The sequence below is a fragment of the Macaca mulatta genome, chromosome 3 (assembly GCF_049350105.2).
Source record: "Macaca mulatta isolate MMU2019108-1 chromosome 3, T2T-MMU8v2.0, whole genome shotgun sequence".
Taxonomy (NCBI): Eukaryota; Metazoa; Chordata; class Mammalia; order Primates; family Cercopithecidae; genus Macaca; species Macaca mulatta.
In genome coordinates this window covers 132337376-132362566 of record NC_133408.1, presented here as the reverse complement: position 1 = coordinate 132362566, position 25191 = coordinate 132337376, and the positions used below count along the sequence as shown (strand labels likewise).

Sequence of the window (25191 nt, the reverse complement as noted above, 5' to 3'; positions counted from 1 at the left end):
TAAAACACTAACAGCGATGCCTGAGTCATATTAACTGATAAGTCTTAAAGAGGTGTAAGGAAAAGAACAAAAACAAAAAGATATTGTAAAATGATAGAATTACACATCAATTTGTCCATCAATTTTTATTCTGAAGTTTCTTTGGAATATAGTTTTCCAACAACAGAAAAAGGCTGTCTGTTTTTGAAGTTTTACAGACTTCTGGTTTAGGATGACATCAGACTAACAAATCTCACTCTCACCTCTTCATATACATCCTTCACTCCCAGAACTGTACAGATAAAGACGGAGGCAGAAAATGCCCTAGGTCCAGTACCTATCATGTGCTTCTTAACATGGAAGAACCAAAGACAGCTCTGTTTCTTTAAAACATTCTCCTAATCAAGAATTCAGTAGACAGAATGAGATCCTCAAAGTTCATCAGCATAGTATGAAAAGGAAGTTTCTCAGACAACAGAAGCTGGACTAGGAACTCTGCACAGACATGCTATCCTCAAGACAGGAGGACCAGTGGCTACCTACACACCTTGTGTGTGAGTAAAATACAGCAGTACATACAGCTTTCCATGTGAAAATGTGGAATTAACATCTACCTTGGAGGAGATGAAAGATTTCTGAAACCCGTGAGAAAAGGATCTCTACCTTGAAAAAGAGAAATCATGTGAAAATGATTGGCTACTGGGCAAAACTGTAAATAGCTGCCTGGTGCACCTAATAAGATTCGATCAATGGCCTCTAAGAATCAGTCATGGAGAACTGCAAGCATAATCGATCAGTTCTGTGTAGGCAGAGTGGGAGGTAGTGGAGTTCAGTGGAAAGTGAGATCTCTGGAGACAAATCTATCCCAGCTTTATGGCTCACTAGCTTTGTCATCTTTTGTAAGTTATTAATTGCCTTTGAACTTCAGTTTCTTCATCTCTGAAAGCATTCTGAAACACTTTTCTTCTGTGAGAAAAATGTTTCCCACATTAACTACTCAATAAATGGAACTTGTTATCAAAAAAATCAAAGATAATTAGCTGACAAAATGTTAGAATTAACAAGACAGCTCTGTAAGAAACTAGATATGTAATTAATTTCTAAAAACCAGTGGCTTTTCAACATACGAGGGAAAAATCAATTAAAAGGTAAAATGGTTGGGGGAAAATGTCATGGAAAACAGTAACATAAAATAGTTCAGAATACAAAGATTGTGCTAATGAGAAATATAGAATGCCTGAATAAATGCTAAAAAGGACTGTATTTCTTTAAATGTGAAGATAATACTAAAAATATGACATTTTTTCCAAATAAATGAAAGAACTTAACAGAATCCAAGAAAATTTTTAACTTTTCAAAATTATTCTGAAGTTGAACTGAAAGACTAAATGAGTGAGAACAGCTGAGAAATCTTTGAATGAAAGAAAATTAAGTGCCACCATGTAAAACTACATTATAAAACTCTGCAATCTTGGCACAAAAAAATCAATAGTGTAGAAAATAGCTCAAAAGAAACTGAATAAATGTGCATATATATAATATAGCACATATTATATATAAAATAGCTTATAAATTTTTATGTATACACATACACAATAGATGGTATAGAAAACAAATCAATAGAAAAAGGATGAATTATGGACGGTTCAAAATACTATTTGTAAAAACTCGTTATTCAGGGAACAAAGTCAGAGACATATCAAGCACTTAATAAAATTATTGAGGAATCAAAATAGGGGAGTAAGTTCAGGTCATATTTCTAAATGCCAAAAAAGATTACCTAACTATATGTACATAATATTGCCATTTTGTAACTATATGTGTCCCTTGATAATGAAATACATGTAAAGGACTTTTGATGTATGTAATAGAGGCAGTATAGTCTGACAGTGAAAAGTATGGGCCCTGGTGTAGCAGCTTGGATTCACAAGCTGGGGGGTTCAAGCTCACCAATTAGAGTCAGGGAGATGAGTGAGTTAATAAATAAAAATGCACTTAAAATTGTACCTGGCTATTGTTATTATTTATCATTCATATTACAAATACTAAGATGTTAAAAGTAGCATGCTTATTTAGTGAGATTATGGGTGCTTTTATTGCTGCATTTTTCTGGAATGCACATATATTGCTTTTAACTTTAAAAGGTGACAAATGTAAAAAAAAAAAAAATGAGACCATTAAAAAAAAAACCTAGAGTAAATGATCTTGATATTTATCTGCTCTTTAGATAGGGAAGCACTTCCCTAGCATAACAGGCTCAGATATGTTTAAGCATCAATTATTATTTTGGTTTAGTTATTTTAGTTATGCATTATTGATATACCTAAGAATTATCAAATAGAAGTCTGCATTAAATTTTCAAAGGGTCAGTTCTGTCTGCTCTTAACTTTAGGAGGTTGGCTTAAACACCAAAGGGCATTGTTTTTTTACACTGTAGCAATCTTAGAATCAAGTGCTAAGTATGACAGAATGAGAATATGTGCAGCCAGGCACAGTGGCTCACGACTGTAATCCCAGCACTTTGGGAGGCCAAGGTGGCTGGATCACCTGAGGTCAGGAATTCAAGACCAGCCTGGCCAACATGGTGAAACCCCACCTCTACTAAAAATACAAAATTAGCCGGACATGGTGGCGTGTGTCTGTAATACCAGCCACTCAGGAGGCTGAGGCAGAATTGCTTGAAGCGTGAACCAGGGAGGCAGAGGTTGCAGTGAGCCCAGATAGTACCACTACACTCAGCCTGGACAAAAAAGAGCGAAACTCCGTCTCAACAACAAAAACAAAAAAGAATGTGTGCTAGCTAAGACTAAAGCATCAAGGTCAAATATTTATCTTCTCACCAATTACAGTAGGTATGGATATAACCCTGAGCAGTCATTGAACTGCCCCTCACATCCATCATAGTACAATAGTCAAAGTGCAGTAAATTAGAACTCATGGCTCCTATAGATGGAACCTAGGTTTGCAATCCATTCAAAGCAGCAGCTCTGCAATTTTTAGAGTATAAAGACACAGCTCATGGCTTCTGCATATGTAAAACACCTTCTAAGACGAACTAAATTTTGCATCCTTTTGTCTACTACTCACTAATCCAAATCTTGTCCTCTAAATGAGCATTATGGCAATGCATATTATATATGACTGCACTTAATATATTTGAAGCTCATGTCACAGCCCCCTCAAGTCTACTCTAAGCTAAAGAACCCCAATTTCTTTGGTTAGTTTCCACGTGACATACTTTCCAAAAAACTAATCTTCCTAATTCACAACTCAAGCCAATGTCATCCTTTGTCAATATCCCTCTTCAAATATTGCACCTAAGTTGAATTAATGACCTAATTTAAAAGTCTACCTTCCACAAACAAGGCATTCTGCTCATATAAACAGAACCCAAGACCCTCCATTATTGCTTTTGGCAGCCATAGCTGCTTTTGGCAGCTATGGTTTCAGAAGTACTTTTAAGTAAAATTTCCCCATTCTATGCTTGAACATCTAATTTTCAGAACCAGAAAAGAACAGGCTACATTCAAATCAATTATGTTGGATTGCCCATTATTCTAGCCTTTCGAATCATTTTGAATCCCAGTTCTGTTTTCTAACTCATTAGGAATCCTTCTCAGCTTTCTGACTGTACAAAATTTGGTTATGCCTTCTCAAAACCCAAGTATTGTTTAAAATGGTAATAGTAAAACAGTAAAAGGACAGAAATTAGATATTAAGCCCAAAAGTATTGTATTGGAGATGTTCTTTCAGTTTAGCATCACATTCATTAATAATCTTAGTGTACATTTGTTCAAATAGCCAAGAATCTGCCTAATATTCCATCATTCATCCCATACTATGCATTTTGTCCATAAGAATATGACAATTCAAATGTCTCACTGTAGGCCAGGCATGGTGCCTCACACTCACAATCCCAGTACTTTGCGATGCTGAGGTGGGAGAATTACTTGAGGCCAGGAGTTCAAGACCAGCCTGGGCAACAGGGTAAAACCCTGTCTATACAAAATAATAATAATAATACAAAAATTAGTGAGGCATGGAAGCATGTGCCTATAGTCCCAACTACTCAGAAGGCTGAGGTTGGAGGATCACTGGAGCTCTGGGAGTCAAAACTGTGTGAGCTGTGATTGTACCACTGCACTCCAGTCTGGGTGACAGAGGGAGACCCTATCTTTAAAGAGGGTTTGCTGAGCTATTCACAATAGCAAAGTCATGGAAGCAAGCTAGATGCCCATCATTGGTGGATTAGATAAAGAAAATGTGGTACATATACGCCATGGAATACTATAGAGCCATAAAAAGAACAAAATCATGTATTTTGCATCAACATGGATACAGCTGAAGGCCATTTTCCTAAGCAAAGTAACACTGGAACAGAAAACCAAATACCATATGTTCTAACTTACAAATGGCAGCTAAACATTGGATGCTCATGGAATTAAAGATGGCAACAACAGACACTAGAGACTATTAGAGAGGAAAGGGAAAAGGAGGGGCAAGCATTGAAAAACTGTTGGGTATTATGGTCAGCACCTGGGTGATGGGATCATTCATATCCCAAACCTCAGCATAACAAACCTACAAATGTACCCCAAATCTAAAGGTTGAAAAATTAAAATAAGCAAACGCCCCGAATATTAAAAATCACCCTGCCTATATCATACTCCAGATTTTATGGGTCTCCTTCCCATCAACCTCCACTCTGCTTCTGTGCTAATGCTAATCATTCTCTACTGGCTGTACCTTCTCAGTTTCATCCTCAAATGCTTCTCACTCTGTTTGCTTCTTAAATGCTGTTGTTTCCCTAAGCACTCTCCTCAACACAGTGCTCTTGCTATATGCTCAGAGCCTGTGACCTCATCAACATCAATGGCTTCAATTACCTCTTATGTACTCATGGCTCCCAAGTTGTCTCTCAGCTGCACTCTTGTACATCCACCTGTCTTCGGGAGAGCACTGTTTGTGTGTGCCTGGAGTACTATAAACTCAGGATGTCCAATGCTGAACTCATCCTATTTCCCACCTCGCCTCCCACACCATGACCTCCTCCTTTTCCTTCTCTCGATTTTTTTTATCTCAATAAAAGACAGCAGCATCTACTTAGACCAAAAACTTACAAGTCATGGTAGTCTGAAATGTATCGCTCGGTTGCAGATTCCTGAAAATAAGATGTCTTTAATAGCTGTCAAATCCATCCATTCTCTCCCTCTCCATTCATACTGTCATGTGTTTAGTTCTGTTTGTTATTTTCTCCCCATGAGAGAGGCAAGAGTCTCCTAACTGATCTTCCTGCATCCAATGTGATTTCCCTTCTATGTTCCTTCATTTGCCAACAGAATAATCTTTCTAATTTGATGTTAATAGCGCTTCACAGCTTGCCTCACAAGACCTTCAGTTTCTGACACCTTCTGCCACCACTGCCCATGTGTCCTTCAAGCTGGCCCTTGAAATTATATTATTATTTAATTCCTCTTTGATGTTATACATGTTATTTTCTTTTAGTGAGATGTGGTGGTCTCTGTGCATCCTGTAAAGCACTTCTATAAATCCTTCCAAACTCAGCTGAAACATCACTTGCTCTGACACCAGAGTTCCTTTAGTCTGATTTAGTTGCCTCTTCTCTGTGCTTCTATACAACCCTGTGAATGACTCCATCATAGCACTTAACCTATCTGTACTATCATCATAGACTATCCTATAATTTTTCCTATGAGAGAGGTACATGCTAGATGAGCTAATAAACATATGAATGGCAACTGAAAAAGAAGTAACAGAGAATGAATAGTCATGAAATATCTAAAACACAATCTTAGAACAAAGAATACCAATGCAAGCACAAGAATTCTTGGTAACTTTGTAGCTGCTTCCATATTTTTCTCAGACAAACACCTGAAAGCCTTCATATTTTGTAACAATTTAATAAGGTATTATGTAACAAACATTCTTTTTGGAAATTAAAATGTATTACTGTTTGATATGTTAAGGGAAGTAATTCCATATACCTTTTTATGGACTAAATAATTGCTTTCTCTGGATATTTTATGTCTCAAAACACACAGATAAGAAAAAGTCTAGGGAAATATATATTATCCTTATTATACTAAGAGCTTGTATACATAATGGTGCAAACACCTACATAGGAAATCTCACAAAAAGTGAAATGCAAAAAGCTAAGTGACACAAAAAATATTGACTTTCATAAGTGATTAAAGAAATGCACGTTAGGTCACAAAATAAGTCTTAATACATTCAAAAGACTGAAATAATATCAAGCAGCTTCTGTGACCACAGTGGAATAAAACTAGAAATTAATAACAAGAGGAATTTTGGAAACTATACAAATACATGCAAATTAAACAATATGCTCCTGAATGACCAGTAGGTCAATGAAGAAATTGAGAAGAAAATTGAAAAATTCCTTAAAACAAATAGTAATGGAAATACAACATACCAAAACTTACGGGATACAGCAAAAGCAGTATTAAGAGGGAAATTTATAGCTATAAGTGTCTACATCAAAAAAGAAAAAAAAAACTTCAAATAAACAATCTAATGATGTATCTTAATGAACCAGAAAAGCAACAGCAAACCAAACCCAAAATTAATAGAAAATAATAAAAATCACAGCAGAAATAAATGAAATGAAGAAAATACAAAAGATCAATGAAACAAAAAGTTGTTTTTTTGAAACGTTAAACAAAATTAACAAAACTTTAGCTAGACTAAGAAAAAAAGATACAAATAAATAAAATCAGAAATGAAAAAGAAGACATTATAACTGATACTGCAGAAATGCAAAGGATCATTAGAAACTACTATGAGCAACTATATGCCAAAAAACTGGAAAACCTAAAAGAAGTGGACAAATTCCTAGACTCATACAACCTACTGAGACTAAACCAGGAAGAAGTCCAAAACCTGAACAGACCAATACCAATGAGATCAAAGCCATAATAAAAAATTTCCCAGTAAAGAAAAGCCTGGGACCCCATGGCTTCACTGCTGAATCCTACCAAACATTTCAAGATGAAATAATCCCAATCCTACTCAAGCTATTTTGAAAATACAAGAGGAGAGAATACTTCCAAACTCATTCTATAAGGCTAATATTACCACGATACCAAAACCAGACAAAGACACATAAGAAAAAAAAAACTACAGGCCAATATCTCCGATGAATATTGATGTAGAAATCCTCAACAAAATACCAGCAAACTGAATTCAACGACACATTAGAAGGATCATTCATCATGACTAAGTGAGATTTATCCCTGGGATGCAAAGATAATTCAACATATGCAAATAAATCAATGTGATACATTGAATCAACAGAATGAAGGATAAAAGCTACAAGATCATTTCAATTGATGCTGAAAAAGCATTTAATAAAATTCAACATTCCTTTATGATAAAAAAATTAAAAACTGGGTATAGAAGGAACATACCTCAACATAATAAAAAGCCATATAAAACAGGCCCACAGTAAGTGTCACACCAAATGGGGAAAAACTGAAAGCCTTTCCTCTAAGATCTTGAACAACAAAGATGCCCACTGTCACCACTGTTATTCACCATAGTACTAGAAATCCTAGATAGAGCAATCACATAGAGAAAGAAAAAATGGGCATCCAAATTGGAATAGAAGAAGTCAAGTTATCCTTGTTTACAGATGATATAATCTTATATTGGAAAAACCTAAAGACTCCACCAAAAAACTATTAGGACTGATAAACAAATTCAGCAAAGTTGTAGGATACAGAAATCAACATACAAAAATCAGTGGTATTTCTATATGTCAACAGTGAACACTACAAAAAAGAAATTTAAAAAAGTAATCTCATTTACAATTGCCATGAATAAAATACCTAGGAATCAACTTAACCAGAGAAGTGAAAAATCACTATAATGAGAACTACAGAACACAGATGAAAGAAATTCAAGAGGCCACCAAAAAATGGGAAAATATTCCATGCTCATGAATTGGAAGAATATTGTTTAAATGTCCATACTGCCCAAAGCAATCTACAGATTCAAGGCAATCCCTATTAAGTACCTATGATATTCTTCAAAGAAATAGAAAAACAATACTAAAATTTATATGAAACCACAAAAGACCCAGAATAGCCAGAGATATCTGATACAATTGGTTTTGTGTCCCCACTCCAATCTCATTTCAAATTATTATCCCCATGTATTGATGGAGGGACCTGTAGTCCCCACATGTCAAGGGAGGTAAGTGATTGGATGTTCAGAGCAGTTTCCCCCATCCCAATCTCATGATAGTGAGTGAATTCTCATGAGATCTGATGCTGTTATAAGTGTTTGGAAGTTCCTCCTTCACTCTTCTCTCTCCTGCTGCCTTGTGAAGGTGCTTGCTTCCCCTTCACGTTCTGCCATGATCATAAGTTTCCTGAGGCCTCCCCAGCCTTGTGGAACTGTGAGTCAATTAAACCTCTTTCCTTTATAAATTACCCAGTCTTGGGAAGTTCTTTACAGCAATGTGAAAAAGAACTGATACACTATCCTAAGCAGAAAGAACAAAACCGGAGGAGTCAAATTACCTGACTTCAAATTATACTACAAAGCTATAGTAACCAAAATAACATGGTATTGTCATAAAAACAGACACGTAGACCAATGGGAACAGAATCGAGAACCCAGGAATAAATTCACACACCTACAGCGAACTCATTTTTGACAAAGGCACCAAGAATACACACTGGGGAAAGGACAGTCTCTTCAATAAATGATGCTGGAAAAACTAGATATCCATATGCACAAGAATAAAACTGGACCTTGATCTCCCGCTGTATACAAAAACCAAATCAAAATGGATTAAATACTTAAATCTAAGACTTCAAACTATGAAACTACTAAAGAACAACATTCGGGAAAATCTCCAGGACATTGGTCTGGGCAAAAATTTCGTGAGCAATACCACAGAAGCACAGACAACCAAAGCAAAAATGGACAAATGGGATTACATCCAGTTAAAAAGCTCCTGCATAGCAAAGGACACAATCAACAAAGTAAAGAGATAACCCACAGAATGGGAGAAAATATTTGCGTCTGACAAAGGATTAATAACCAGAATATATAAGGAGCTCAAACAACTCTGTAGCAAAAAAATCAAATAATCTAGTCAAAAACCGGGCAAAGGATTTGAATAGATATTTCTCAAAGGAAGACATGCATGTGGCAAACAGGCATATGAAAAGGTGCTCAATATCACCAATCATTAGAGAAATGCAAGTCAAAACTACAATATCATCTCACCCCAGTTAAAATGACTATCCAAAAGACAGGCAATAACAAATGCTGGTGAGAATGTAGAGAAAAGGGAATCCTTCTACACTGTTGGTGGGAATGTAAATTAGTGCAACCACTGTGGAGAAAAGTATGAGGTTTCCTCACAAAACTAAAAATAGAGTTACCACATAAACCAGCAATCGCACTGCTGGTTATGTACCCCAAAGAAAGGAAATCAGTATATCAAAGACATATCTGCATTCTGACGTTTGTTGCACAACTGTACACAATAACTAAGATTTGGAAACAACCCAAGAAATGAATGGATAAAGAAAATGTGGTACAGCTGGGCGCAGTGGCTCACGCCTGTAATCCCAGAACTTTGGGAGGCTGAGGTGGGCGGATCACAAGGTCAAGAGATCAAGACCATCCTGGTCAACATGGTGAAACCCTGTCTCTACTAAAAATACAAAAATTAGCTGGGCATGGTGGTGAGCACCTGTTGTCCCAGCTACTTGGGAAGCTGAGGCAGGAGAATCACTTGAACCTGGCAGGAGGAGGTTGCAGTAAGCCAAGATCACATCACTGCACTCCAGCCTGGTGAAAGAGCAGACTTCATCCAAAAAAAAAAAAGAAAAGAAAATGTGGTACGTATACCCAATGGAGTACTATTCAGCCACAAAAAAAGAATGAGATTCTGTCATTTGCAACAACATGGATAGAATTGGAGGTAATTATGTTAAGTGAAATAAGCTAGGCACAGAAAGACACACATCGCATGTTCTCATTTGTCTATCTAAAAATCAAAACAAGTGAACTCATAGAGAGAGTAGAAGATAGTTACCAGAGACTGGGAAGGGTATTGGGGGCGGGGGGGCTTGGAAGGGAGGTTGGATCACTGGTACAAAAAAAGATAGAAAAAATAAATAAGTCCTATTATTTGATGCCACAACAGTGTGACTATAGTAAATAGTAAGTTTAATTGTACATTTTTAAATAACTGAAGGACTGTAACTTAATTGTAACACAAAGGATAAATGCTTGAGGGGACAGATAACTCATTCTTGATGATGTGATTATTTCACATTGCATGCCTGTATCAAAACAATCTCATGTACCATATATATACCTACTACGTACCCACAAAAATTAAAAATTAAAAAATGTTTAAATGTCAATTGTCCCAATGAAATAGCATTTTTTACCATCAAATTAGTAATGATCATAACAGTTTTCAGTGCTGTCCAGGGGATACAGTTTATGTCCTTCAATCTAACTTTTCTGCTACAAGTAATCATCTCAATTAATTAGAAATTCAGACAGTGTTTTGCATTGTTTTTGATTATAACAAACACTGATTATAATACTGTTTTGATTATACAACATAAAATTAAAAACAGCCTACGTGCCCAAAATTAAATTTACACATTCATTCAACAAGCATTTATTGAATACCTACTAAGTTCCAGGCACTCTTCAAGGTGCTAGGGAAATAGTAGTGTCTTTTTAAAAAGAAAACTATTATCTGTATGGAGCTTACAATTTATTGACGGAATGTGAAGTCATACAAATCAAATAAACAATGAAAATATATATTATTATGGATGTTAAAAGGGCTATAGAGAAAAACAAAAGCATGACATGTAGATTGAGAGGAAGGGATTGCAATTTTAAATAGGTAGCCAGGGAAAGCCTTACCGACAAAATGACAATTGAGTGGAAACCCGAAGTGCATGAGGGACAAAGCCAAGTAAATACCTGAATGAAAAGAGTTCCAGGCAGAAAAGACCCAGTACAGAGGCCTTGAGAAAGGAGCATACATAACACATTCTAGAAAGAACAAGGAGATTGGGCTGGCTGAAGCAAAATGAAAAATGGGGAGTTCTATGGTTTGAATGTGTCCCTGAAGGTTGATATGTTAGAAACTTTATCCCAAACGTGGTGATGGAGGTGGGGCCTAATGGGAGGTGTTGGTTCATGAGGGCTCCATCCTCATAAATGACTGACAGCAAACTTCAGGAATAGGTTCCTTATAAAATAGAGTTCAGGCCCCATCTTGCACTTGTTCTCTTTCTCTTTCTTTCTTGCCCTTGGCCTTTTACCATGGTATGACATAGCAAGGAGGTCCCCACCTGGATCTTGGACTTCCCTACCTCCTGAACCTGGAGGCAAATAAATTACTGTTCATTATAAATTACCCAGTCTATGGTATTCTCTTATAGAAGCACAAAATAAACTAAAAGAGGGAGAGTAATAAGAGGTGACATTAAAGGCTTCATGGAGGTCAGATTAGGTTGGTCAGATTAGGTCGGATATTTGTCACCACCCAAATCTCATGTTGAATTTTAATCCCCAATGCTGAAGGTGGGGTCTGGTGGGAGGTGTCTGGATCATGGGGGCGGAATGCTTATGACTTGGTGCTATCTTTGCAATAGTGAGTTCTCAGGAGATCGAGATCTGGTCATCTAAAAATATGTGGTACCTCCCACTCCACTCACTCTTGCTCCTGCTTTTACCATGGGATGTCCCTGCTCTCCCTTTGCCTTCCACCATGATTGTAAGCTTCTTGAGGCCTCCCTAGAGGCCCAGCAACCACCAACACTGTGCTTCCTGTAAAGCCTCCAGAACCATGAGCCAATTAAACATCTTTTCTTTATAAAGTACCCAATCTCGGGTATTTTTTTACAGCAATGCAAGAACGGCCTGATACAGTCTTGTATTAATGAATTCTTGGGAGGGTGTTGAGCAAACGAATGACAGTTTTAAACTTATATTTTAATGCTATCTCTGAGCTGCACTGTGACATCAAGATGGAAAGTTACAGTGATAGTCCTGGCAAGACACAATGGTGGTATGGTCCAGAAATTACAGGAGAAGTGATGAGAAGTTCTGATTCAGCTATTGTGACGAGGATTTGCCGATAGGATGGATGTAGGATGGAGGAGAAAAGACGTCAGTGGAGATTCCAGAGTTCTAGACATGAGCAACCAGAAGAAAAGGTGTTGCCATTAAATGAAATGGAGAAAACTATGCAAGGAGTAGGTTTGGGGAAAATGTCAGGAGTTCAGTTTGGGACATGTCAGATTTAAGGTACTTACACAAGTGGTGATATCAATGCTATGCCTAATAGGATTCCAGGGGATGGTCCACAAAGGTGGTGTAAATTTGGGAGCTATCCACGTGAAGTGATATTTAAAGCCAAGAGACTCCCGACATCACTAGGAGTGTGAGGATGACAGACAAGACAGGAGGGCCAAGAATAAATTGCTGGAACATGGTAACGTCAAGATGTCAGGAGAAACTGGCAAAAACTGAGAGAGATTACAATGGATTAAGAGAAAAACCAAGAGAGTTTGGGGTGCTTGAAGCCAAGTAAATTTCAGTGATGACAGAACAATCAACTGGGTCCAAGGTTTCACAACGCATAACTTTTATAGTTAGAAAAAGTTCTCCTATAAAATATTTTTGAAAGTAAACAAATTTCCCTATCCATATCCCATGTCTTTCACACTTCAGTGCACCTCCTGAGAAACACTATTCTTCACTTACATGAGAATAATAACTAATATTGGCGACTGCATTAGAATTTACAAAGCGCTTGCAAATGCATTAGCTTGAACTCACAGCAATTCTAACATAGGTAAGAAAGGTTTTATTCTCTCCATTTTCAGACAAGAAAAGATTTAAAGGGGCTAATTTGTTCAAGGTCACATAAACCAGTGGCAGGGCTCACCTTTACATCAGATTCTTAAATACCTTCAATACTGCTTGTCCTATAACAAGACACTACTTTGCAGTTGGACAAAAATGTAAACATCATTCTCCCATAAGTAGCAAACATTGGAAAACATTTACCAAGAAGGCTAACCATACTTTCTTAATAATCCCATATTTTTCTATTTTAATGTCAATCTCAAAGAGGTGTTTATTAATTTCCATATTTGTGACTTCTATCAGGCTATGATCTCCTGGCGAACAATGACAATATTCTCTGCATCCTGTTTTATCACCAGCATCTTGCATAATTCCTGACATATAAAAGATAATTAAGAAATGCTTGCTGGTATACTTCATGGTAATGAGAGAATCTCACGGTCCATTTGATGTGATTATTTAAGGAGTTTCTAAGACATCCTACAGAAGCAAGAAGTAAGCTAGGGTGACAGTTTAGGGAATTTTAGCAATGAAATGGGTCCCTTCAGGCAACTAAACTGTATTTCTGTATTAGCCCACTTTCACGCTGCTGATAAAGACATACCCAAGCCTGGGCAATTTACAAAAGAAGAGGTTTAATGGACCTATAGTTTCAGATGGCTGGGGAGGCCTCACAATCACTGTAGAAGGTGAAAGGCACATCTCACACGGTGGCAGACAAGAGAAGAGAGCTTGTGCAGGGAAACTCCCCCTTACGAAACCATCAGATCTTATGAAACTTATTCACTATCATGAGAACAGCATGTAAAATACCTGTCCCCATGATTCAGTTAACTCCCACCAGGTCCCTCCCACAACACATGGGAATTCAAGATGAGATTTGGGTGGTGACACAGACAAACCATATCATTTCCTTTCTTTATACTGAGTGCAATGGTTCTTGCTGGGCTTGAATCCCAGGGTTTCTGTTTTAGTAGGTTGTGTGCAGGAACCAAGCACTTACATTTCTAACAAGTTCTTAACTAACGTTGACACTGCTGGTCCTAGGATCTCACTTTGTGGACTACTAACCTAGAGAAAAGAGCTTATAAAAGCAACATTTTGAAAAAGGATAATAAATGTACTTTCAACTTGAGTTGTAAACTAAGTTAAGAATCAACTTCAGTATATTCTGATCACAGGGTATGTTTTGTTTTTTTGAGACAGGGTCTTGCTCTGTCACCCAGACTGGGATGCAGTAGCACAATCACAGCTCCCTGCAGCCTCAACCTCCCAGGCTCAATCGATTCTCCCACCTCAGCATCCCAAGTAGCTGGGACTACAGGCCCACGCCACCACACCCAGCTAATTTTTTTATTCTGTATAGAGACAAGGTCTTGCTATGTTGCCCAGGATGGTCTTAAACTGCTTGGCTCAAGCGATTTACCTGCCTCAGCCTTCCAAAATGTTGGGATTACAGGTGTGGGCCACTTTGCCCAAACTGACCACTAGGGTTTATTTCAGGGTCTTAAATCTGGCACAACCAAGAGGAGATGTTCATTAGAATTAAATGTAGCATAAAGATCAATTCCTGTTTATAACTGAAAAAGCAGAAACTATTCACTTACTATATTTTTAAGGCAGTGATTAGTGCTCCCAGAGAGAAGGACATATGTCTTACTCATTTTTAAAACCCCCAAAATGCCTTAAATGAAAAGATACTACTGTTTGCTAATAAGATGATATAATCGCTGCCCTCAATGAACATATCATATACTAGGGGAGAGAGAACATTTGTGTATTCAAAGCCTCTGGTAAAACAAATGGTGCCTTTGTGTGATTTAGAAAATAGTGACCCCCCCTCTGGGAATATGAACTAGAAAAAGGTATCCCTTCTTCCAGGTAAATGCAGACCTGTGCCAGGACATATAGCTAAGCATGCTGAGAAATGGATGGATTCTTGCTCTTACAACCCTTTAGCTGGGTGCTCTTGTAGAGAGCACAACTCATTCATCTATATGGCAGTGGGGGAGGGGGGACTGTGTGTGCAAAACACTTGTGGAAGAGCATATATGTGCCAGTGAGTAAACAATAGGCTGTGACTAGAATTCAAAGAAGAGAAAATATCCTTTGTTTTTACTAGTCCAGGAAAAGATAGGCTATAGGGATGGATCTAGGTCAGGAGGCTTCCTCTGTCAAGAGCTGTTCTCTCACCATCACCCACAACCTACATCTAGCTAACTCCTACTCATCCTTTGGATCTTACCTTAAACATCTTTTCCTGGTAATCCACCTGCTCCCAGCCCTAACTAGGATGGCTATTCATTCTCACTGCACACAGAAATTTTCCATCATAGTACTTATGGCAAATGTAATTGCATGATGTGTGGTTTTGTTTTAAACCTACTCCTCTGAGATTACAAAGCTCCATGGAGCCGGGGCCTATGTTTTGTTCATCCATTCACTGTCAATACCTGCTATATAAGTCCATGATAAATATATGTTGAATATTGAAATATTACATAGAACACAGATGATGAAAGGCAGAAAGGAAAGAGAATAATCCATGGTTTCTTCAAGAGAAAAGAAAAGCAACCAAAATGTGGCTGGTGTTTTCTGACAATAAAGAATTATTATAAGATGCAAGACTCTGCTGAAGAAGACACTATGATAGGAAAACGTGCCACTCTATACTATGCTCTGCTATTTCCATCCCTTGTGCTAAAATATGACACTTCACAGATCTGTCAACTCTTGGTTTTACATTGTAAATATTGATGGTGTGAATACTTGCTCTCATTTGCCTAAAACATGAGAAATGATTCTAAGCATAAGAACTTGAAATGGAAAATTCACCTCCCCAGGCATTAACAGGCAAGAATAATTACGTTAACTGCTTGAAAACCGAGGCTGAATCCTAACTCCTTCAATAACAATGTGAGTCTAGAACCTCTGACAGCTTCACCCATAGCCCATGACCTTCAGGGACTTCCTACAGAAAGGATGTTTCTCAACTGTGCCCATCAAGTTCTGAAACTAAAAACATGACCATTACAGGTCTTGTGGTTTATATGGATTTTGAAGACCCAGTAGCTTACCAAATCTAGGAAGGCTCTGTAACACAATTCTACTCCATCGCCACCATCTCACCTCCCAGTTAACACTCAACCCATCTCCACCATCCCACAGGAACTACTCTGGTGCTGAGCACCAATGACCTAATTGCAAAATTCAATCTTCTCTCTTCAGTCGTCATTATTTGGATTTCACTGGGCAACTGACACACAATGAGCCCTATCTTCTTCTCAGGCTTTTCTTTTTCCCACAACTCCACACTCACATTTCTCCTTTACCAGCCATTGCTACATGTCTCCTTTGTGAACTCCTTGGTTTCTGTCTCCTTTCATGTAGGTAAAACCCAAGTCCCATCTTCAGCCCTCTTTGTTCTCACTCCCTGCATGATCTCAGCCAATCCAGTAATTTCAACAATGTCTTTCATTCAAGTTATTCACAGGTCACCACACCAGCCCACACCATGCCCCTGAGGAAGAGGGCCTAATACCTAACTGCCTACTCAACAGCTCTACATAAAAACAGCTCTACTCAACAGCTCTACATAAGAACCAAGCTCTTTATCCCATCTTTCACATTTCTTCTCAGGGAGGTTAAGAGGCACCATCCTCTAATCAAGTTAGAACGTTTAATTCTCTCACCCTCTGCATCCATTCACTGCCAATTCTATCTAAAGCATACTACTCCTCTTTTTTGAAGTCCTACTACTGCATCCGATTGCCTACCAAATGAAGACCAGCTTCTTAGTGTGATATAAGGTCCCTTATGATAGGCTCCTGCCTGCCTTTCAGATTCATCTCTCATTAAGCTTCTCATTGCACGCTGTACTCCAGTTAGAACCAATTGCAATACAATGCTGTTTAATGTTTCTGCCCTTTTTCAATCTGTGCTCTACACCTGAAATGTCTTTCCCCCAAACTAGCCTACACTCACATCTGACCTTTGTCTGCTTGGCAAATTCCTACTTATCAATTAAGTCTCATTCACTTCCTCCATAGGGCCTTTTCTGATTCCCCCCAGTAGATATGATGGCCCCGTGCTTCTTTCATGGCTTCAAATCACTTAATTGCAATGTTTGTTTACATATCTGTCTCATCCTTATTCAATTAAATTATATTCTTTAAATCACTAATTTCATATCTGACATTTTGCCTAGCACATGGTATAAACTGAATGTGGAACAAAAACTGTTAGCAAAACTCATCACTCAGTAGTCAACGAGAACAGCAGAACTGCATTATGTAAGATTTTAGAGCAGTGAACTAAGAATCAGCTATTTGGTGATTTAATTTACCAAATGTAAATAATACAGACATAATCCAATTAGTTCTGTTCTTTTTACTCTCATGCACTCTTCTATCTTCTGATAACTTACTGCAACTCTGAGTCATCTGTTGGCCTTTATGATTTTTTGCTCTGGCAGCCCCATTAAGTCCTATTATTCACTGAGTCAAAAATGTCATGCTAAGTCTTGGATGGGCCTATCCTAGGAACCTCTGGAGTCTCACTGTAGACTCTTCCCAAAACATCAGGATCTAGCTCTACTAATCCAGCACTAACCAACCCTCACATTTATATTTCTCCTTTATCTTATATTAATCTCATTTCATCCTCATAATACAAATAATTGGTCATGTTTTATTAGTAACATTTTACATGTGAAACACAGGCCAAGAAACCCAAACAAGATTTACCTTTTATAAGTTCACCCCATACAAAAACCTGAGGAATTCTATACTTTCTGATGTCCAGGCCTCATTTTTTTCCTTTGAATACCATTTTCCAAAGTCACATCCTATTCTTGTACTTCATCTGCCGGCACACTGACTTTCCTTTTATTTCTGTCTCCCAAACGATCGCTTCCTGTTTGTGCGTGTGCTTCCACACTGCTGATCTGATCACCAGCTGAACATTCCAACACAATTTTTCTCCCCCTTTCGACTCCATAATCCAAAGACTTTGACGAAGGAACCTACATTTTATGAGTTTCACCCCAGAGTCCAATCCTCTGCAAAAATCTAAATGTAACTTTTACCCATAACCTAGTTTTTGCAGGGCCTTTTTTCTGAACTCAGGCAATTATAACTGGATGACTCCCAGGCCAGTTCTCTGCACTTCTCTTCCTTTAGTTGCTTTCCTCTGAAACCAGGCAGGAAAATCAGAGTTTATGTAACTTTGTTAAACATGACTACTTCTATAAAAGTATTAATAAATGAGGGTGACGCAAACTACTGGGGGAAAATGAGGTTCAAAATGGCCTATAGCTTTTTCTATACTCCTCAGCATTCTCTCATATTGAGAGTTGGTTTTAGCTTTCAGCCTAAAAACCACTCACTTTAACTGCCCTCACTCTATTCCCCACTGCATAATCTGTCCTTTGTGGCATTTGTCTCCTTTAATGTTAATAAAAAGTGGGAAACAACAAACGAGCAGAAGTGAACACAGAGTAGTTACTTCAACTGTGTCTTTATTCACAGTTGTTTAACCCACAATCCCATTAACTGTATTCAGAGGAAAGGGCTGAGCTCAAGAGGATACCCTTTCCCCACCCCCAGCACAAACATTCCCTTACCTTCAAAGCCTGAAAATAACTTGCCCTCCCCACTTTCCTCTTAAAAACAATGTCAGAGAAAAACAATGACCAATTCTGTAAATTAGTTCCACTGGTTAGATCAGATATCAAATAGATTCAACCACTGGAAGGTCACTAGGTCTCTTCTACTTCCAAGGAACCTCTAACTCCCAGCAGGTCCTCTTACTTGTCAGTCATCAGGAAGAACATAAATGGATCTGTGCATTACCATTTATAAAAACATACAGCCAAAGGCAGGCTCAATAGCGTCCTCCTATATATTTTTTCTCATTTTTCAGAAAGAAAATGTAAATTTCAGATCTCAAAGGATGAGTCACATGCAATTTCTAAAGCCAATGCAATAAGGACCTGGGATTAAGTGAACCCAGCCTTCCTGAACCTTCTGTCATCTATCTGCCCCTCCTTTCAATCTTTGTTTTAGATTGCAGACTCTTCTTTCTAGGTATACATGTGTAGGACATGTGTTCATCTAAAAGATTAGTCTAGTTGTAGAGACCAAAGGCATCATCTCTACTGGCTCTGACCTTCACCTACTTCAAGCAGATTTTCATTATTAAGAATCGATGTTATGAGAAGCTTAAGACTTTTCAGTTTAGAAACATACATTCTGCATATTAGAAGTTGGGGGCTGGAGGATAAAATTTATCTTGTCACAACTGTTCAATCCGAGATGTCCAAGAAGCAGCTTTCTGTGGAAACCTGGAATAATGGATTATTCCCAGGTGATACATAAAGTTGTAGAATACAGATTAAGCTCATTATACTATTAAAAAAAAAACCCTAGAATTAAACACAGCTGTTTGTTGAGCTCTTGTCCTGATTTGCCCAATTACAACATTGCTGTGTGTTCACACACAAGCCTTTGATCCGATTCTCTTTCATTTCAGTCTGTCCTGGGACCTGTACTGTAGGAGAGAAAGATGAAAATCCATAGATGATGGACGATGTCTAGAATACAGATACTCTGTAATTCAAGTCTCGGTAAAATTCGGAAGTTATAGCAACATACACAAAGAACAGGGTCTGGCCTTTCTTCCCAGAGGGGCTATTGGCTAATCTATTTTTGCTACATTAATTAAAATGACCCATCGCCCAGATTCCTAACAATCTTCCTAAAAACAGTATCTATTCCACATATCCTCTCAACACAATCAAATTAGGTCAGAAATGTTGCTTCCTTCCCCTCACTGATTTTCATTAAGAGGATGCACTTTCTGGAACACTAAATGGAAAGATAAAACACCCAATACAAGTACCAGTGACACCCCCTGTAAATTTTTGGCACACTGTCTCGTTCTTCTAAAAACCAGAGAAAAATCTCATCACCCATAGCTTATCCTTTTTGACCTAAAATCAACAATAATCTCAAGCTATAAAATATATCGCGGCAACACTTCAGCCAGGTGATAAAGCACCTCCCAAAAGGAGCATATTCACTTTGTCTTTTCTAATTTTCCCCATCATCAACCTGCCTCTTCTCTACCAAATACATACTCTTTTTTTTTTCTTTTTCCAAATTCAAATCCACATTTTGTCAGAAGGATGCTAAGTGACACCACACATTGGCTTAGCAAACCCACAGGGCCTGAATCAGGAAGCTGAGGGCAGAGGAGTGCAGGGACGAAGGCGTTTGCAGAGACAGAGGAGTGGAGACAGGGGGAGGAGGAGCGGGAAATCCTCCGGTGTCTGTGTCTGGCTCTCTGGAAAAGCTGTGATGAGATGGTTCTCCAAATCCCACTGGTGGGGCTTCCCCAGTCTCCTCCCCTTCCTGAAATCTTTCCCTCGACCCCAGGTCCTCAAACCTGGCTCTCCAAAAAGGACGCCGCAAAGTCCTGCAGAGCCCCCAAAACACACGGGCGCAGACAGAAAAGCATCCCCCGAGAGACAGCGAAGTCACACATCCTCTCCGGGCCAGCTACCGGGCCGGGCAACTTCACCCCTCGAAGCAAACGAAAGCCCCTGTTCTCCAAGCAAAGGAAAAGGGGATGGCAAACAGAAATAAACAGGCACCGCTCTCAGCCTTCATCTTCCGCGCTCTCCCCCCGCCCCCGCAAACTCCAGGTAGAGGACCAGGTGCTGCTCACCTCCTGGCAAGGAGGAAGCGGGCGGCTGGAGGCGGAGGGCAGGTCCCCAGCCCAGGCCGCCTGGCAGCCGGCGAGCGCCCAGCAGCAAATCCAGGCGGGGCTCCAGGGCGGCGAGCGCCCGCGGCGGGGAGCCTCCGCCGGCCGCCCCCGGCCCCTGCCCCGTACCGGCCCCCGGGAGCGGAACAGCATCTTCGTCCCGCCGCGGTCGGCAGGCCGGCGGCAAGGCAGCCTTCCCGGGGTGCAGCGGCAGCTCCGGCTCCGGCTCCCGGGCCGCGACTGCTGTGCTCTCGGCTCGCCGCTCCCCCGCCCCCTGCCTGTCCGCCCGCTGACAGCTCCGCTGCGCTCGCGGCCCGGGCAGCCAGCGCTGGTGCTCCCGTCACGCCGGAGGGAGGGACCGCCGGGCGCGGGCGCGGCGCGGGGGCGGGACGCGGGGCGGGGACGCGGGAGCTGGGGAGCAGGTGGCGCGGACGGGGGCTGCGGCCCAGCCCGGCGGGTCCCCAGGGGATGCGAGGCGCTCGCCTCGCGCTAGAGGGCGAGAGAGGCTGGGGACCCCGTGGAGTCGGGTATCTCAGGTCCCCTTGGCCCACTGGGAGGGGCGCTCCCGGGATGAAGCTAGAGTAAATACAGGACATCAGGACATTGTTTTCTGGCGGCGGGTCTTTAAAAAGCTCCCTACTTTCCTCATTGCACACAAACACACAGATGCGCCCTGGGAACGTCCCTTGTAAGGATCTGTGCTGGCTAGCGTCAGATCCAATTTCTAGGTGATTAGGGTGTGCATGAAATGGCGGGGAAGAAAGAGGACTGAGGTGTAGAGACGTGGTGTGTGACTCAGTTTTCTCACCTATTTAATGAAAATAATACCCACCACGTAGGATTATTATGAGGATTAAGTAAGTTGAGGTACATAAAGCACTTGGAAGAGTGCCTGGCACACAGTAGGTGACATGTGTTGGTAGTAGTAGTAGCTGTAATTATTGCTGCTATTGGTGTTATTTCGTGGAGATGTGTAACATTGGGCATTAAGCCCTGTGTTTTCTGGAGGAAACAGTTTCTCCATCTGTACAATGATTGGGGTGCTCTTTTCTTCTTTCATTCAAAAACATACTGAACTAGGTGATGGGCACCAACTGGTGAACAAGATGGACACAAGGCCTTCCTCAGTGGCAGGGATCTCAAGATCCCTTCTTGATCTAAGATTCTGTAAATGGGTGAGTTATCGTGTTTTTCAAAAGAAGCATCCAAATTTCTGATTATTGAATACCTGGACAAATCCACCTGGCCCACTCATTGTAAGTTGGCCTGTGGCACATTTGTTTGTGGCACTATCTCTAATGTCCTTTTAACGAAATTTTCACATGACAGTCTCTGTATATGTGTTTGTGTGTATGTATACACACATAGATTTGTGTATCACACCTATATTCTGATTATAACAATGTATGTTCTTTGTAAACATTTTGGAAAATATTGAAAAGTATCAGGAAGAATATAAAAATAACTAGAGATCCTACCACCCAGAGAGCATTGTTAATGGTATTAACATGTTGAGGAATTTCCTTGCTTTTTTTTTTTTTTAACTCTGTGTGTACTGCAAAACTGGACTAATAATTTGTAACCTGCTTTTTTTTTTCTTAACAACATAAATATTTTCTCAAATCATTAAAGTCTCCAACAACACAACTTTAATAATTGTATAATATTTTCTACTCTTTAGATATATGTAATTTACTATTAGATATTAGACATTGAGGATTCAGTGTTATTAATAATTCTGGAAAGAATGCCCTTGGAACATAATCTGTGTGCATATCTTTAAATAATTTGTTATACCTTTCTAGAAGGGAAAACATTGGGTCACATGGTATGTGCATTTTTAAAGTTTTTGATGAATAATATACAAATTCCTTCCAAAAAATTTGTAGCAGTTGTTACCAGCAGTTCATGAGTATTTATTTCACATCACCCTAGATTATAATACTTCTGATATTTACTATTTTGGTAGAAGAGAAAAATGCTATTATTTTTTAAAATGTATTTCTATTATTAGTGACATTGAGTTATTTTTCATATATATCTACTAGCTATTTGCATTTTTCTTTCTCATGTCAGGGTGTGAGAATTTTTCACTGGCACACTTTAGCCATTTTATTGAAGTTCCATTTTTTATCGATTTGTTAGCAATCTTCATAAGCTTTGTGTATGTTTATCATATATCTTACAAATACGTTTTTGTAGTCTTTTAAATTTATTTCTGGTAGCTTTTCTGGCAGAAGATTGTCATCTTTAGGTATTCAAATGTAGCATCATTTTATTTTGTGATTTCTTCCTTTTTTATATCTAGAAGTACATGTATCTCCGCAAAATCATACAGATGCCTATGTTTTCTTATTTTGTTATATTTTGTTATTATTTCTTTTTTATATGCTTTATTATTTAATTCATGTGGAATTTTTAGGAGTCAAATTATGTTATTATTTTTGTCATCTGAGAAAGAACTAACAACATGACTATTAAATTGAAAACAGCTTCTTTCCTTATAAAAATAAAAGTCGTCCAGTCAATGCACTTGGATCAAATGACAATTGTAGATTTTCCAGAGTGGGACAATTTGCCACTTTCAATAAATAATTTTCTCATAGTTGTCCCATCCATAAAAAAGATCTGTGATTATCTGATCAATAAATTTACTCTTAAAATTAGTTTTATAAAAAAATATACTTTAATAGAAAATTCCTAATGAAATTTTTGCAAGAATGGGTTTAAATAGCTTACAATCACTAGGTAATAATCATTTTTCCACTTTATTTATGCAATGTTTACCTGAAAATTGAACTGAATTTGGTTAAAAAGTCAACAAAAGCCTTAGCTGTATCAACAAAAGCCATAGCCAAAATGATGCTATATACATAGATTTATTTTCTTTTTTAACTTAAATCAGATTGTGGTATAAATAACCCCAATTTTTAAAAGACTGTCTAAGCACAAACAAAATTAGAAAAAAATAATCTGAATGAATTCAAGTAGCAAATTTTTAAAATTAATTTTAAACCATCAATGAAACCATCAATGTAACATATTTTCTGTATCAAATTATCAAAGAGATAATAATTCTGGCAAATGTATGCTGTGGATTATACACTCAGGAGAACATGTATTTCTGGAGGATAATTTGGCAATATGTATTAACTGCCTTTAATATGTTTATGCCTTAACCCAGTAATTTTTCCTTCTAGGACTCTAAGGAACTGGTAGGTAAGGAGCACAAAGTTTCTGTACAAGAATATTCACTATCCTTTAATATGACTAAAAATGAAGTAACCTAAGTGCCCCAAAATAGAGGAATGGTTAAATAAATTGTATTGCTTCATGTGGTAGGATTATGTACGTATTAAAAGTTACATTTACTAGAGAATACTAAATGAATTGAGGAAATGTGATGATATAATGTTAATGGAAAAAGCTGGAAACAAATCCAATAAACACATATCCTCCACAAAGGCATAAGAGTGATATAATGGACTTTGGAGACTGAAGGGGAAAGGTTGGTAAGAGGGTTACGGATAAAAGACTATATATATTGGGTATAATATATACTGCTCAGGTGACAGGTGCATTAAAATTTCAGATATCACCACTAAAAAACTTATCCATGTAATCAAAAACCACTTGTACCCCCAAAGCTATTGAAATAAAAAAGTAAAATAACAGTGTATCCTCAAGTATGATGTGCAGGGGGTTGGGGAAGAGTTTAAGTGCGCTTTATGGAGGGAGAATCACTAGAAGAAAATAAATCAAAGTGTTGGCAGTAATTGTCTTCTAATACCAGCATAACAGATATTTTTCCTTTCATTTTTACAGACTCTGTGTTTTCAATTTTTCCATAATTACATATTATTTTTATAATCACTACAAATTACTAAAAATGTTTGTATTCTTTGATGCCAATCAATTCTACCTAAAGAAATCATCAAAGATGTATACAAATATGTAAGAACAATATTCAAGGACAAAATATTCACCCATGTTTTTTGTAAAAGAAAATGAATGAAACCTAAATATTTAATACTAGGGAAAGTAAATAATGTATATTATCCTGACACAAAGAATTATTTTATGAAAGGGTCTGACAGGGAAATGCTTACAAAAATGCTTTCACTTAAGTGGGGGAAAATCACGATATAAAATTTATACACAATTGATACATCCAATGTAGTAAAATTATAAAAACGTGGACAGCAGGTACAAACCAATTTCAGAATAGTGATTGCCTCAAGGAAAAGAAAGGAGAATAATATTAAGAAGGAATATAAAAGGGGTTTCACCAGCATCATTAATACTTTATTTCCAAAAGGAAAAAAGGATGAAGGGGATGGAGAAAAGAAGAAAAAAGAAGAAAGGAATATCTGAAGCAAATATGAACACTGTGTCATTGTTTTGTTGTGAGTGTTGAATGGCAGTTATAATAGCTAACATTTGTTGAGCACTTAATATATGCCATTGCTGTTCTAAACTGTTTACAAGTTCTACTTCATTTAACCCTCAAAAACAACCCTATGAGATAGGTACTCTTATCTC

The 25191-nt window shown here is 38.3% G+C and overlaps 1 protein-coding gene across 6 annotated transcripts in view; it reads right to left on the bottom strand.

The window, feature by feature from the left end:
- The window catches only part of ELAPOR2 (endosome-lysosome associated apoptosis and autophagy regulator family member 2), a 209953-nt gene extending 188960 nt beyond the window's left edge, over positions 1-20993 (bottom strand). For 3 of the 6 annotated variants that reach the window (XM_077995048.1, XM_077995046.1, XM_077995049.1), the window contains exon 1: positions 20779-20993. In XM_077995048.1, coding sequence (XP_077851174.1) covers positions 20779-20802 — 24 coding nt within the window. In that variant the 5' untranslated portion in view covers positions 20803-20993. 6 annotated transcript variants of the gene reach the window in all.
- Positions 20994-25191: the final 4198 nt, after the last annotated feature.